The following is a 14,449-nucleotide window of genomic DNA, read 5'->3' on the forward strand; positions in this document are numbered from 1 at the left end:
ATGCCTTATTATATGATTAGGTTGGACAGACAATAAATTACATTTCATTAAATAAAATAAATTAGTACGGAGTCATGATAAATGACTGTAACAGCCTCTAAACTCTGTCTCTCAATTTCAGTCCTCATCTTGCCCTAGATGGGTAATAAACAGGTCACACACCGGCACAGGTCTGGTAGCCATCCTTTGAGTGACAAGGCTTTAGAGGGCGTGGCTAATGAATGTGATGGAAGCCCAACGGAGAGAACCACACGTGGCCTTTGGAGCTTCCAGACAACTGCTCTGTATGGGTCTCTCGAAACACAGAAGGGTCAAGAGAGAGAGTAGGGATGGAGGAAAATAAAAACCCGGAGCTCAGAATCAACATCCCCAAGAACAGCTAATAGGGACAGCTGAACACAACACAGCAAAGGAGAACCTCAAGGCCCCTGACCTGTGAACCAGTCCTGCTCGGAGCACCGCCTCACACTTGCTCAGCCCAGCACAGCTGCTGCAAAATTAGTCCAAAGCAAACACGGCTCTCCCCGCAGCAGACTCAACAGAACAAAAACCGACACCAAGAAATAAGTTAGATGGTGGAGCTCATCATGTTACACAGCCCACTGTTCTCAAATCCAGTATCCTGAATGTTATAACAAATGATACCATTAACCCCCGCATCAGTTTAAAGCCCAAACCAAATAACTCCTTACTATAAACCAACATGATTCTCAGAATTTTCCAGGTCAGCTACAAGAAAGAGTTATGAGACCGTCCGGGAAAAAAAAGCCAAAAATTCTAAAGAAAAAAAAATGCCTCCCAATTGAATTAAATCTCACCATGTCTAATTGCAGTGTATATGGCTAAATTCTTTTTCCCTCTGCACAGCCAGCTTGCCTCTTAGAGCATCTAAGCCCCAGAACTTCTCAAAGTAGGGCAGGCATGTGGTCAGGTTGAAAGCCACATGGACCCTGGAGCCAGCACCTAAGGGTTTAAGAACTGATCTGCCACCTGCTAGGTCAGTAATCTCCAGCAAGTCTTTATCCACAAAACAAGACTAATGACAGCCACCTCCCAGGAAATAGAGTTGAAAATGCCCAGCAATTTGTAAAAATCTATGTGGATATTAGTCCTTACTACACAGAAATAAGCAGCTGAGAGATTTTTTTTAACCATGCCCCCCTGCCACCCCGGCAAAAATGAAGCTTTGTCTTTTACACAGTTCATTTCTTCCTCACAGCTCAGATCACTTCCACATGTCACACATTATCTTTCTTATATTCCCAACATCACTGCAATACAGTGGGGAGCTGGCATCATCAAGCCCACTTTACAGCTTGCAGAAGTGGCACATGAGGAATCCATCAAGGCACACCAACAGTGACAACAATGACTTGAAAAGTAATGAGGACCTTTGGCTGGAAATAACAAATCTGCTTTAAGTTTGTGGCTTTTCTTAATCCAGTTCCTCCTTGTCTCACCCACAGGTCTATGAGACAGGAAGTCACTACTCTGCATTGGTTTTGTTAATTCTTCTTATTTACCATGCAGAAGAGCTTTACTGTTGATGTATCCTGGTAAAGTGCAAACAGGATATTTCTCAAATTCTGTGCTCCGGTGGTATATTTATTAACATACAAGTTATTTCAGATCAGGCAAATGATTTGGTCCAGCTTGTATGCTGTGTAACCTTAGGCAAATTACTTAGCCTCTCTGAACCTATTTCTTCAGTTGTAACATAAAAATAGTAGTTTGTCCTGCCTTCCTCACAGACATAAGACATGAAAACATATAAATGATCATGTAAAGAGAATTTTGGAACTAATTTAAGACATATTAAATTATAATGTAGAATATACAAGTATAATATTGTTTTTTATTATTCCCACAGTCTTATGTTAGAGAGCAATTTAGTAGGAGTCTTTTGCAATCTGCCAAGAAAAATAGCTCTGTATTTCAATTCTCCTTTATAAAAAAAATAAAAGATAGGACACATATATCTTAGAAAAAGGAAAATAAGATTTGTTAATTCAAGGTAAATTTTGGTCAGTGTTTCTGCAGAGTGTTTGTGGTCATGCATGGTGCCTGATTTGTCTATCCATACTCATTGTATGACATTTGCACTATTGATCAGCACCCAGCACAAACAGAATCTCGTAGAATCTTAAGTCAAATACCTTTTGTAGTAAAGGAGAAAGTACAGTAGAAGGCCTGGCAATGTGTTTCATCTGTTCCTGGGGAGAGTGACAAAGTGCAGTCCTTGATTTTTAAAAGATATTATTATTAAGGCCCTGGATAAACACATGGTCATTTTCAATTAAAAATGAGTAAAAGAGACACTCAGAATTAGAAATACGTTGCCAATGTTCCCCTTTAATAACATTATTAAATCTTCCAAAAATGTAATGAAAATTTAACCAAATTTGGTCAAATTTAGAGAAAATGGCATGACTAGGAATAATTTGCTACAAAACATATGGGTTTCTCTGGATGATGTTCAGGCTTTAGCTAAGCCTTATTGTAAAGCAGCCGTGATCTGTGCAAGGTTCCACGTCTCTCTACATAATAAATCTATGTCCAAATGAAAAATAGAGAGAAACTAAACATGATAGGCATCATTTTCTGCCAGGAAAAATAGTAAGTATTACTTTAGAGCAATGAACATCTTTGAACTTCATTAAGTTCTTATGGCTTGCATATTTTGTATTCTCTCACCATTTATAACATGAATACTTATACAGATATTGAAAATGGTTAACTACAGAAATGAGTACTTTATGGCACACATACCTTGCTCTAAAAAGTGCTAAAAGCACAATTCTGAAACACCCCAAACTGATATATACCTCTAATCTTAGGTGTGAAAAACTTTACCTCTAGAACACTTGTGGTGAGAAAGTTAAATTTGCAAAATCGAAACTCAGTCTTCAGACTCTTCTTCCTTCACCAATACAGTCACAATATTTCATCTGGGCTTCTTAAATCTAAGCCATTGAAATGACTAAGTCTTCTTCTTTTTTTCTATGTTTCCTAATAGCCGGGACTTACATGACTCCAGAGTGTAAGTATCTCCTATACCTACCACATGTGAGAATTAAATGATTTTCTAGTGATTGTATTGTTACATTATAAATGAAAATAATTTTTACTTCCATGTAGCTCCCTCTAAAGTGTAATGTATTATACTTACTGAACTGAACAGTATATTTACTGTTCATCAGTAAAATTATAATAACTATTAGGTGACTGAAAGGTTGTTTTTCATCTTTGAAAAATTATATAATGACTGTCAAAAGAAGAACTACATGAAATAATCTCCTTAGATCTTTTGCATTAAATCTTTTGGTTTTCTTTTGGAGGTTTCAGCATGGAGATTATCGGAGGGAGAGAAGCGTCACCTCATTCCAGGCCATTTATGGCTTCCATGCAGTATGGAGGCAATCACATTTGCGGGGGAGTGCTGATCCATCCACAGTGGGTGCTCACAGCAGCCCACTGCCACTCTCGGTGAGTATTAGGCTTACTGTGTTTCCTCAAGTTGGCTAGAAGAGAAGCTCGCCTCTCCCAGGAGAGAATTTGATCTACCCTTAGCTTCTGTGATAACTGACCAACTGGCGGAGTTTATTTACCCTCTCATACATCCGCGATTCTGCCCCAGGTTCTCCTTTTCTGGGAGATCTAGGCAACCCAACAGACAAATTCAAGTCCTTCATGTAATGCCTGGGAACACAGCAACAGTTAGAACTGAAGCGGCAGTATTCCTGACCTTGTTAGAGGAAATCAGACAACCTGAGTTTGCGCCCCATTTTACAAACGGGAAATAATAACAGTAGTATATAACTGCTTCATGGGGTTTTGAGGATTAAATAGTATCTATTTAAATATGCTAGCATGCTTAGCACATAGTAAGCTGCAAATAAGTTGCAGCTCTTATTACTGTTATCTGTATGAGGAGCCTGCTTTGCTAATAGATTTTTGAGACCCTTTTCCTTAACTCCTCTGCTCAATGCCCAGCACAGAGGTCTGAGGCCCACAGTTTGGGAATCACAGCTGTAAGGGGCAACAATCTAACTAGGTGAAAAAAAAAAGTATAGATGATTTACAAAGAAAAAGAGAGAGAGAGAGAGCTATTTTTTCTGGGATACTTAAAATGAAAGCTTTTCTAAAGACGGACTATAACCTCTCATTCTATGATTCTCTTACTTCAGCTAAAAATGTCCAAAACCCTTCTTGGGATGCCGCTACCATCACAAAAGGAAAAGCAATAGAAAACTAATTTGGCGTTTGTTGTTTTGTTTGTTTCGGGGTGGTTTTTGTTTGTATGTTTCTTCCTTATGTTTCTTGCCTGAATAAGCTAAGAAAAGATGGGGCCTTCTCCTTTCCTTACAAATATGGCAGCACTTCACTTAAGAACCTCTTAGCCATAATCATTTACTCTCTAGGCATCATATATCTAAATATGGAACAACTTATATATATATCTAAATAGAACAACTGAACTGACTTGCTTCTCATATTTTGGGGATTTTGTTTGGTTGCCCCATTTTAATGAGAGTGTTTGAACCCAAATTAGAAATTCTGAAGCCTGCAAACTGTGAGAATTTCTGTTTTATTTCTAAATAGCCAGCCACTAATTTCCGATTTAACATGGCTACTTCATTTAAGCAGGGTCCTTGCTGTCACAGAAATCACCCTTGTGTCCTCATCAGTTCTGTCTTTTCTAGGGCACTTGTCCCCTGGGGACCAGCTAAGCAGAGGGTGACTATCAATAAATGTTCATTCAATTCAGAATATGCACATCTTCAAATATGCTTGTGGTTACACATTCAAATGGATTATAACTTCCCCAGACACAGAGCTTGATTTATTATAAATGCTGAACAAATGCTGGATAGAAAAAAGGAAATAAATTGGAGGGGAGGAGATTTTTGGGGTTTTGGTTTTTGCTAAGCTAAATGCACAGTATGCGAAGTCCTTCACAAGCCATAAATTGCTATCCAAAGGTAAATAGTATTATTAAGTTGAATTTTAAATTTTGTCAAGTGAACTTGACTTAGTAGAAATAGATTCCCAAATTGAAAAATTGGGAAAAAGAGGTCTTGGAATTAAAAAAAAAAAAAAAACTATTGCTAAATATTATTTTAAATGGCTGTAGTTTAAAGAACTGCAGAATATGTGGATCAGATTTCCTCTACAGGACACTTGGGTGTAAAAATGTAGGCAGATTGGTGCTTAGAAAAACATTAAGCTTTGTGAAATCCAAAATATTTATGAAATAGTTCAATGGTGGCTTCCCACAAATGGACTCCCAAGTATCCTGAGAATAGCTTACTAACTCCAGGCCCCTCTCTCAGCAAAATGGTGAAGGGGGCCAAATCTGGGGTGTTCCCTTCTCACTACCCATCCACACTAAGTTCCTCACTTAGTCTCTTGGCCCCTTTATTAGTTGCCATGCCAATTATAAAAGGAAACCAGTAAAAAATCCTCTTGTATAACATTTTCAGCATTTCAATTTATCAGAAGCAAAACTCTCACCAACTCTTGCCCACTGTCTTCCTTAGTCTCCTCCAATGCCTTCTCCCACTGAACACTCCCCCATCCTCTCACCTGCCTAGCCAGTGAATAGATGGAACCACCCCGCTCCAACCCAGCCCCTTCCACATGGTCTCACTCCATCCCAAATCACTCAAGGCTCCCAGAGTAGAATTGTTACCAGTCCAGACCCCAGGTTCAAACCAAAGAAGCTTTAATTCCCCCTGCATTTGCATCCCAGAGCCTCCGCTTAATATTGGTGGGACTTTCTCAAGTTTGTCAATTTATCTGATCATCAATTCCCTCATCTGCAAAATGGGGATAATCATAATACCTCCTTCACAGGGCTGTTGTGAGGTTTAAATGAGGGAAAATACGTAAAATGCTTAGCACAAAACCTGGCACACTACAGAAACTTAATAAATGTCATCTAATGTTATATTAATATCTGTACCTTCCATGGTAATCACTGAGGAACAAATATCATGGTCCAGTCGTGTTGATGGGATAAAACCATGACAGCCCATCTCTGAGAGCCAGGTAATTCCCTCCTCTCTTAGGCAAGAGAATTCCAAAAATAGGGACCCTACCTTCACTAACACACCCAGAGGAATGGGTCTAAGCAGAAACACTGCTCAGTGCCAAGGCAGAGTGGCAGAGGAAATAAGAGGCTTGAAGGGGCTTGGCACGGGGCTTATAGAGGTGCCATGCAGCCAGACACCTCCAGATGATTCTGATGCAGGTAGTCCAAAGACCACCTGTGGAGAAACACTGTGCTGTGCAAAAAAGACACTAGTATTGTTACTTCTCCTCGGTGGGAATTCATACCTGGATTTAGGTAAGGAGGTGGGATCCCAGAACTCAGGTAATTCCAGGTATCCTGTGGGCAGAAAAAAATTGACCTCTGTAGTACAGATTACAGCTGAAGTACATCTAGAACTGGAAAGTTCAGAAAACATTCATGGTCTGCTTGGGTTGTTTTTGGTATTCATATGTCCCAGTGGAAACAAAAATAACTAAAACACTTCAAAGCCATTAACAAATCAAGGAAATTGGTAAAAGATGAAGGAAAAACAGACATTTTCTCAGCACCCTTCCCCTAGTCAGAATTCATCTTCCACGTCCTGAATTTGTATCTCCCAGCCTTCCTGTGTTAGTTATTTATGTATGAATCCATCTTTTCTATTATATCAGTAATCCCAGGGATTTTATATCATCCTTCCCCTCCAAAGCTTTGGGTTTAGTGAGTATGCTGAATTTGGGTTTGAATCAATCCTGAGAAATCCAATCTACAGCCTTTGAGAAATTTCATCCCCATCCTGATTTTGCAATAGACAAACTTTTCAACAAATAGAGCTGGGATTCCCAAAATAAACCAGAATAAACTCTTTTGGTGGAAACCAAAAAACGGTAATTCCCAGCAGTCACAGCCTTGCCATACGCAAACCCACCCCAGCATAGCCATATACTGGTTCCCCAAACCTGAAACAACCTCTTATTCCTTTTTCCGTATGTTTCTGTGCTCTTTTTAATTTTTATTAATCTTTATTCATATGTATATATGTGTGTTTATTGGGTATGTGTGCTTTTATTGTAATCTGCCCTGACTCTTTTCCACTTGACAATGAAATAGTTACATGTAAACAAATATAATTCTTTTTATCACCTTCCTTGTTCCAAAAAAGGATTTGAAGTCGTTTCCTGAGAACACACATTAAAATGGGATATTTTTGTATTATACAAATGGCTCCAAGGTGTTGTCAAGATCTCAAAAAAAAATTTATATTTTCATGACTAGATGTAAATATAATTTTATTCAACATACAGTAAAACAGATCAACTGTTGAAATACTGGTACTAAAATTGTATATGACTAGAGATTAAAAAAAAAAACTGTTGTTTCTTCATCTGACTCACTAGTTTTTATCCTCTAGATCTCCACAATGGAATTATCAATGACTACTAACTCTAAAGTGTCTTAATTTCAAATGATTTTTCACCTTGAGAAAAGTTTTCCCTTCTTGTCTAAATCATCTGTCTAACTGAGGGGACTGAACATATAAGTATAGTTGAAAGCCATCTAATGGATCTTACTTCTCCATATTGCCCTGAGATGAGGTTTAGACATACCAGATTAGCAAGTGTAGAGTTGTGCCTTTTTACCTTTTAGTTATTAAAACACTTAACATTGGGAAGATGAAAAATTTCTGGATATTGATGGTGGTGGTGATGGATGAACAGCAATGTAAATGTATTTAATGCCTCAGAACCATTTAAAAATGGTTAAAGTTAAAAATTTCATGTTATGTATATTTTACCTCAATAAAAAAAAACTTAACAATTGTGGATATAAATCATAACTCACAAACTTGAGAAATATAATTTCCTTTATTTTTATATAAATTAACACAACTTTATTGTAAACTTGATCTCAGTCACTTAGGATTTCACTCTTTTTTCCCCACAGTAGGGTACAAGTCCTGATATTCGTTTGCAAGGCTGGGGAATTGGAGTGGGATGGGTTTGGCCCTTGTTATTATCCATTCATGATTGGGTCCTCCGACACCTCTGTCACTCCACCTAATCCTACACAGGTTATCTTGGAGCTGGTCCTTATTCCTGTAGGTATATGGCCTCCTCCACCATTTCTACTCCTCACTGGAAGATTTGAGAATCATTCTGTGGTGTCTATTCTCTTTGCTTTTTTTAGGTTTGCCAAAGGCCAGTCTTCCAAAGTGGTTTTAGGAGCACACTCTCTCTCAAAGAAAGAGGCCTCCAAACAAACATTTGAGATTAAAAGATTCATACGATTCCCAAGATTTACATCAGATCCTAAATCAAATGATATTATGCTGGTTGAGGTATGTAGCATTGCATTCCTTCAGTTTCTCCAACATTCTTATACAGCACAGTTCAGTTGTTAAATCATCTACACATAAGGATGTTGTTGGCACTTTCCCCTTGTTCGAGGTGATTGTGACATATTTTATAAGGGCCCATTATACTTCATTTACTGCCTTGAGAGAAACAAGAAGTTATTACAGATGCATCTGGGCTGTGTTCATACAAGTTAAAACAGCTCTGATGCTCGCATACGTGGGAGGAGAACATCCCAACAGGACCAAGGATTGACGCTGCAAGCTATTTTCCCCAATACTTTTCTCATTAGCAAGTCAAAAATACAAGTCACTTATACAACAGAGCCAAGCAAGTGACTTCAGGGATATAGAAGTGAGTTACAACTTAGTCTAGACCATACTTAGTCTAGTCCAAACTTAGTCTAGACCATACTCAAGGGTCCTATCTAGCAGGAAATAGCCCAGCCCTCAAAGTCATGACCTATGGATGTTATTCCACAGCAAACCATCCAATGCGGAGCAAAGGCCAGTTTGCTTGAGACTGGGCAAAATTCCTGCTCTGTGTAAGCTCCCTCCCCAAGGATCACTGAGCTCTAAGGGAAATGAAGAGCATGTTCAGAAAAGCAACAACCACAAATGCAGCTGTGGGCTACCACCAAAGTAGATTCAAGAAGAGGGACGCCCTCCTAGCACAGAGGGACCACACATACATCACTCAGGCTAATAATACTACTGGGGACAAATGATAATTTATTCTCTTTTCAATCTGTCAGCTTCACACGGCCGCAAAACTCAACAAACATGTCCAACTGCTCCACCCAAGAGCCAAAAATGATATTACAGCTGGAACAAAATGCCAGGTTATTGGCTGGGGAGCCATTGACCCAGAATGTTTAAGGCCCTCTGATACCCTGCGAGAAGTCACTGTTACTGTCATAAGTCGAAAAGTTTGCAACAGCCGAAGTTATTACAACCATGACCCTATTATAACTAAAAACATGGTGTGTGCAGGAGATGCCAAAGGCCAGAAGGATTCCTGCCAGGTAAGAACCCCTCACTCAAACAGGCATTTCAGGCTGCTGAGCTACAGTCAGGCCCCACCTGCACCCCCACACCAAGGAGGAGAGACGTGGAGAACATCACATCACAACTCCAAAAACGTGCCCTCCGATCCTGCACAGTGTTCTCTATGCTTTCTCACCTACCAATGCAAATGAGTCATAAGTACTTGCACAACAGGTAGTAAACACTCATTAAGTGTTTGCTAATCAGGATAGTTAACTATATCTGATAACTTTTACTGAGGGGTATTACTGTCCTTAGAAAGCCTACCAACTCTGAGGTCACTAATGGTGATTAGAAGATAACTTCTCAACCCCCCACCATCACCACCTTTAAACTAATAGACAGGCTTCTAAAACTCAAATGCAAAAAGCTCAAATGTATATTATGTGTTTCTTAAATAATATTGACTAACTGCTAACTGACTAAAAGGAACAACAGGCATGCTTTTCAAAATCTCCTGTTTCCTAAGGTAGTAAAAAAAAAAGTAGGTGATCATGTTTACAGGTGATGAAGGCTACCTAGCACAGATGGATTACTAATTTTTTAAAAAATATAATATTCACATTATACTATATTAAGCATTATCAAGGGGAGGGTATGATGATGACAAAGATCATGTGTAACTGCGGTGCCCCAAGATCATCATGCCCCTCAGCCTCTATTTTCACAGCCAACCAAGCACAAAGTACTGCAGTTTTTGATGTGATTGGCAGCAGAGGCAAAGAGTGCTCTTTAGATTTGAAAGCTAGTTCCTTATCTGAAAGGCCAGGCTTCCCCCTCTATCACCTTGTCACTTTCCTTGACAGAATTTTTGTCTATTGTTTTGTTGTCAAAGTGAGTCCTCGAGAATCAGTTCATTGAGCAAGTATTTACTAAGTGTTGGGTATGTGCAGAGCCCCACGTTCAATCATATGATGATAGAAAAAAATAATAGAGAAGATAGAGTACCTGCCACCAAGACATTTACTTTAATACATTGCTTTTTTCTACCAGTCTCAATAGCAACTTGATTTCAAATCCATGAGCACCAAAATGGAATTCATAATTTTGAAAATTTCTTTTATTTCAGTGGGTTATTTCAAACTTTATGTCTACCCATTTCTTCATGAATAAAGTTCAGCAGTCACTGATTACCAAAGGATGTAAATATACATAGTCTTAGACAGAGACAAGGACATGGACAAAGAGAGGCTGACAGACAGATGGACAGAACCATGCTCCTGGATGGAGACAGAGACACAGAGAATCTATACTGCATCAGGGGCTGTATCAGGCACTCTGCAGGACACAAAGAAACCAAGGACCCAGATAATAATCCTTTGAGTAACTAACAGCTGATGGTTGAAAAGTTCAACAGCTTCTTACCAAGTATCTGCCCGTTTTCTTCTTTCCAGGGTGACTCAGGGGGCCCCTTGATCTGCAAAGGTGCCTTCCATGCCCTAGTCTCTGGAGGTCGTAAATGTGGTGATGCCAAGAAACCTGGAATCTACATCCTATTAACCAGGAAATACCAGGCTTGGATCAAAAGCAACTTGGACCCATCTCATGCAAACTAAGACTACACATGATTTTCTTGGCTCTACCAGTTGCTTGTTTTCGTTTTTGTTTCATAATATGTTCCACAGGCCACCTTATCTTCAGAGGTAGTTGAATGTAGCTAAAGTGGAGCACAGTTAGGGTCCACTCCTGACCCATTCGGACTGATTTTGTTAAGGAATCAAATTCTTTTTCACATGTACCACTGATGTATTTATACTCTGCTGATCTTATTCTGAATAAAATTTAGAAGACTATCTGCTTGTCTTGTATGGAAATAAGATACAGGGAATGATATATCCCCCAACTCCACGCACACTCCCCCAAAAAGGTGATTAAACAAGACAGTAATGGCATCACCTTTAATCAGGTTTATGTTGTGATTTCTGCTGGATCATCCTAAGCTATATTTTTAAAACAAGAAACACTAAATTCAAACACCCCAACTCAAGTTAAGAAAAAATCATCAAGGTTTATAGAAATATTTAGATAGTATTTACTATTTTTTTATGTCACATTTTGTTCCAAACAGGATTTAAAACAACATACAAAAATACCTGCAATAAAACAAAATATGAAATTAAAAACAATTTTTCCTCAAAAAATTGACAGAAATACAACGTGATCCAGCAATTTCACTTCTGGATATTTGTCTGAAGAAAATGAAAACACTAACTCAAAAAGATATATGCACTCCCATGTTCATGCAGAACTATTTACAATAGCCAAGGTATGGAAACAACTTAAGTGTCTATTGATGGATGATGAATAAAGAAACTGGTGTATACACACACACACACACACACACACACACATACAGGAATATTATTCAACCATAAAAAAGAATGAAATCTTGCCATTTGCAAAAAACATAGATGGACCTCAAGGGCATTATGCTAAGTGAAATAAGTCAGACAGAGAAGGACAAATACCAAATGATCTCTCTTATATGTGGAGTCTTTAAAAAAAAAGAAAAAAGCTCTTAGATACAGAGAACAGATTAGATTGGTGGTTGCCAGAGGTGGGGGATGAGGAGTGAGAAAAATGGGTGAAGATGGGCTTCCCTGGTGGCGCAGTGGTTGAGAGTCCGCCTGCCGATGCAGGGGACATGGGTTCGTGCCCCGGTCCGGGAAGATCCCACATGGCGTGGAGCAGCTGGGCCCGTGAGCCATGGCCGCTGAGCCTACGTGTCCGGAGCCTGTGCTCCGCAACGGGAGAGGCCACAACAGTGAGAGGCCCGCGTACCGCAAAAAAAAAAAAAAAAAAAAAAAAAAAAAGGGTGAAGAGGGTCAAATGGCAAATAAATGAATAAATACATTTAATTAATTAACTAATTAATTAAAATAAATAATAATTTGGTGAAGAAATTGAGGCAAGGAGGAAATGAGAGTAAGAAAGATTAGATGAAGATAGGAATGTTGTTAATACCTAAAGTGCCATAATTTTCTCCCTACACTTTTGCTAGAAGGAGCCATATTTGGCTCTTTACTTCACATGAGACAATGCAAAAAGATCAACAGAATCAGTTACATGAATTACAGTATCCAGGAAATAAAAATAAACTATTTTCCCAAAAGTAGGGCCACTGGTGCTAGAACTAAAACTAAACAGAACTTTCTTCCCTGATCCTCTTTAGAAGGACACTGTGCCATGGTTCCTATGTCCCTACCAAAAGCATCAGGATCACCTGAGAAGACTGTCTGGAATATAGATTGTTCTGAGTCCTTGCCTAGAAATTCAGATTGAATAGGCTTGAGGTGGGCCTGGAAACCTGCATTGCTTAAAAGCAATACAGTTGATTCTGATAAACACTCAAATCCAAAAGCCACTGATAATGAACATCCTTAATAACATATTACAAAAATGAACAGTAAGTTCTTGGCATTGTTTTTTATAAATCCTTCAATGTCAACTGACAACGGAAGACCAAAGTGCAATTCAGTAGGGGCACTTGAGGGTCTCAGCTGTCCTTGACTGTGGTGGTCCAGTGATTAGATTGGTAACTCTTTCTAATTTGAGTGGGTGGTGGTGGAGGATGGGAGCATCATTTCAGGCTTCTCCTTCAATGGTCAGAAACCAAAAGGTTCATCTCAGCCTTTATATTTAATTTGGGTTTCAGGAGAAAAATAGCACTTATTTCCAAGTACCACCACTGAGTTTTGTTACATTCATATAGAAAAGGATTCTTTTATGTCTGTTTGTTTGTTGTCATGGCTTTTAGAAACCATTAACCAACACTATTCTACTATGAATACTTAGCCAAATGGAAGCACTGCGTTAAAAAGCAACCTAATTAGGGCTTCCCTGGTGGCACAGTGGTTGAGAGTCTGCCTGCCGATGCAGGGGACACGGGTTCGTGCCCCGGTCCGGGAAGATCCCACATGCCACGGAGCGGCTGGGCCCATGAGCCATGGCCACTGAGCCTGCGCATCCAGAGCCTGTGCTCTGCAACGGGAGAGGCCACAACAGTGAGAGGCCCACGTACCACAAAAAAAAAAAAAAAAAAACAAACCTAATTAAAAGTATAGAACTGCTTTGAGAATAAAGTAATATAAAAGTTTCTTTAAATATTCCATTTTGTGTCATTTTGATTCATTAAAAATATACTGATTATGACCAAGAAATCCAAGACTATACTTCATAAGAAAAAAAGGGGTGGGAGGAATTGTAGAAACTGTGGACTCACCATTAAAAAAATAATTATCTCATCTAAATTTCAAATCCATGGAACATATTGTTGCAAGTCTCTTTAATGTAACAAAAGGACTGTTGAGATTTCTTCAGATTGCAGTTGGTGAGTATCCTGAAAATTTGTCACTAAAACCTGAGAGTTGTGTTTTGATTTTAGACTCCATGCTGTTCACATCCAATAGTCCAACCAGATCAGATTGCCAAAGAGGAAGCTTCTGTCAACAGCTATGGAAGGTCTGGTGACTCTGAAACTGGAAGATAAACAGTTTATTTTGAAAAGCAGCTGATGATGGAGGCTGAAATTGAAAACCATCCCTGATCCTTTCAGGGAAGTACTATTTTATTAAACATACCAAAATCTTTCCAAAATAGCCTAAAATAATATAGCATTTTAGTTTGGGGAGTTCTGTCTATGAGAGTTTATTTGATTCCATCTGTGGCCTCAAAGACAAGTTGAGAGTCAAAAATGAGGCAAATATCCAGATTTTAAAACGGCTCCTATACTTCAATTTAAATTTTTTTTTAATTAAAAAAAATTTTTTAACTGCTCCAAAGTTTTAGGGGAACTGTTGTCCTTCTGAATTATCCCACTTCCTCCCTTCTTCATGACTGTAGACAGAGCATATTTTCCTTCCTCGCAGACACAGAAAAAGGCTTCATGTTTTACGTCCATCCAGTTTTAATAAAAAGTGACAGCACTGAAAACAATTAGGTCCAAATATAATGCCTGAAATAGATCAATATTAATTCAGGTGAGCAACTAAACCAGCCTAGAAGTAGGTAGCAGA

The 14,449-nt window shown here is 38.8% G+C and overlaps 1 protein-coding gene across 1 annotated transcript; it reads left to right on the forward strand.

The window, feature by feature from the left end:
• The first annotated feature begins 2,932 nt into the window (after positions 1-2,932).
• On the forward strand, positions 2,933-11,274 carry GZMK (granzyme K). Its single transcript, XM_081232932.1, has 5 exons — positions 2,933-3,040; positions 3,339-3,486; positions 8,222-8,372; positions 9,143-9,412; positions 10,829-11,274. Exons 1-5 carry the CDS (start codon positions 2,977-2,979, stop codon positions 10,988-10,990), a joined length of 795 nt encoding a protein of 264 aa, XP_081089058.1. The 5' UTR covers positions 2,933-2,976; the 3' UTR covers positions 10,991-11,274.
• Positions 11,275-14,449: the final 3,175 nt, after the last annotated feature.

Source organism: Mesoplodon bidens, assembly GCF_964165515.1.
Source record: "Mesoplodon bidens genome assembly, chromosome: 4".
Taxonomy (NCBI): Eukaryota; Metazoa; Chordata; class Mammalia; order Artiodactyla; family Ziphiidae; genus Mesoplodon; species Mesoplodon bidens.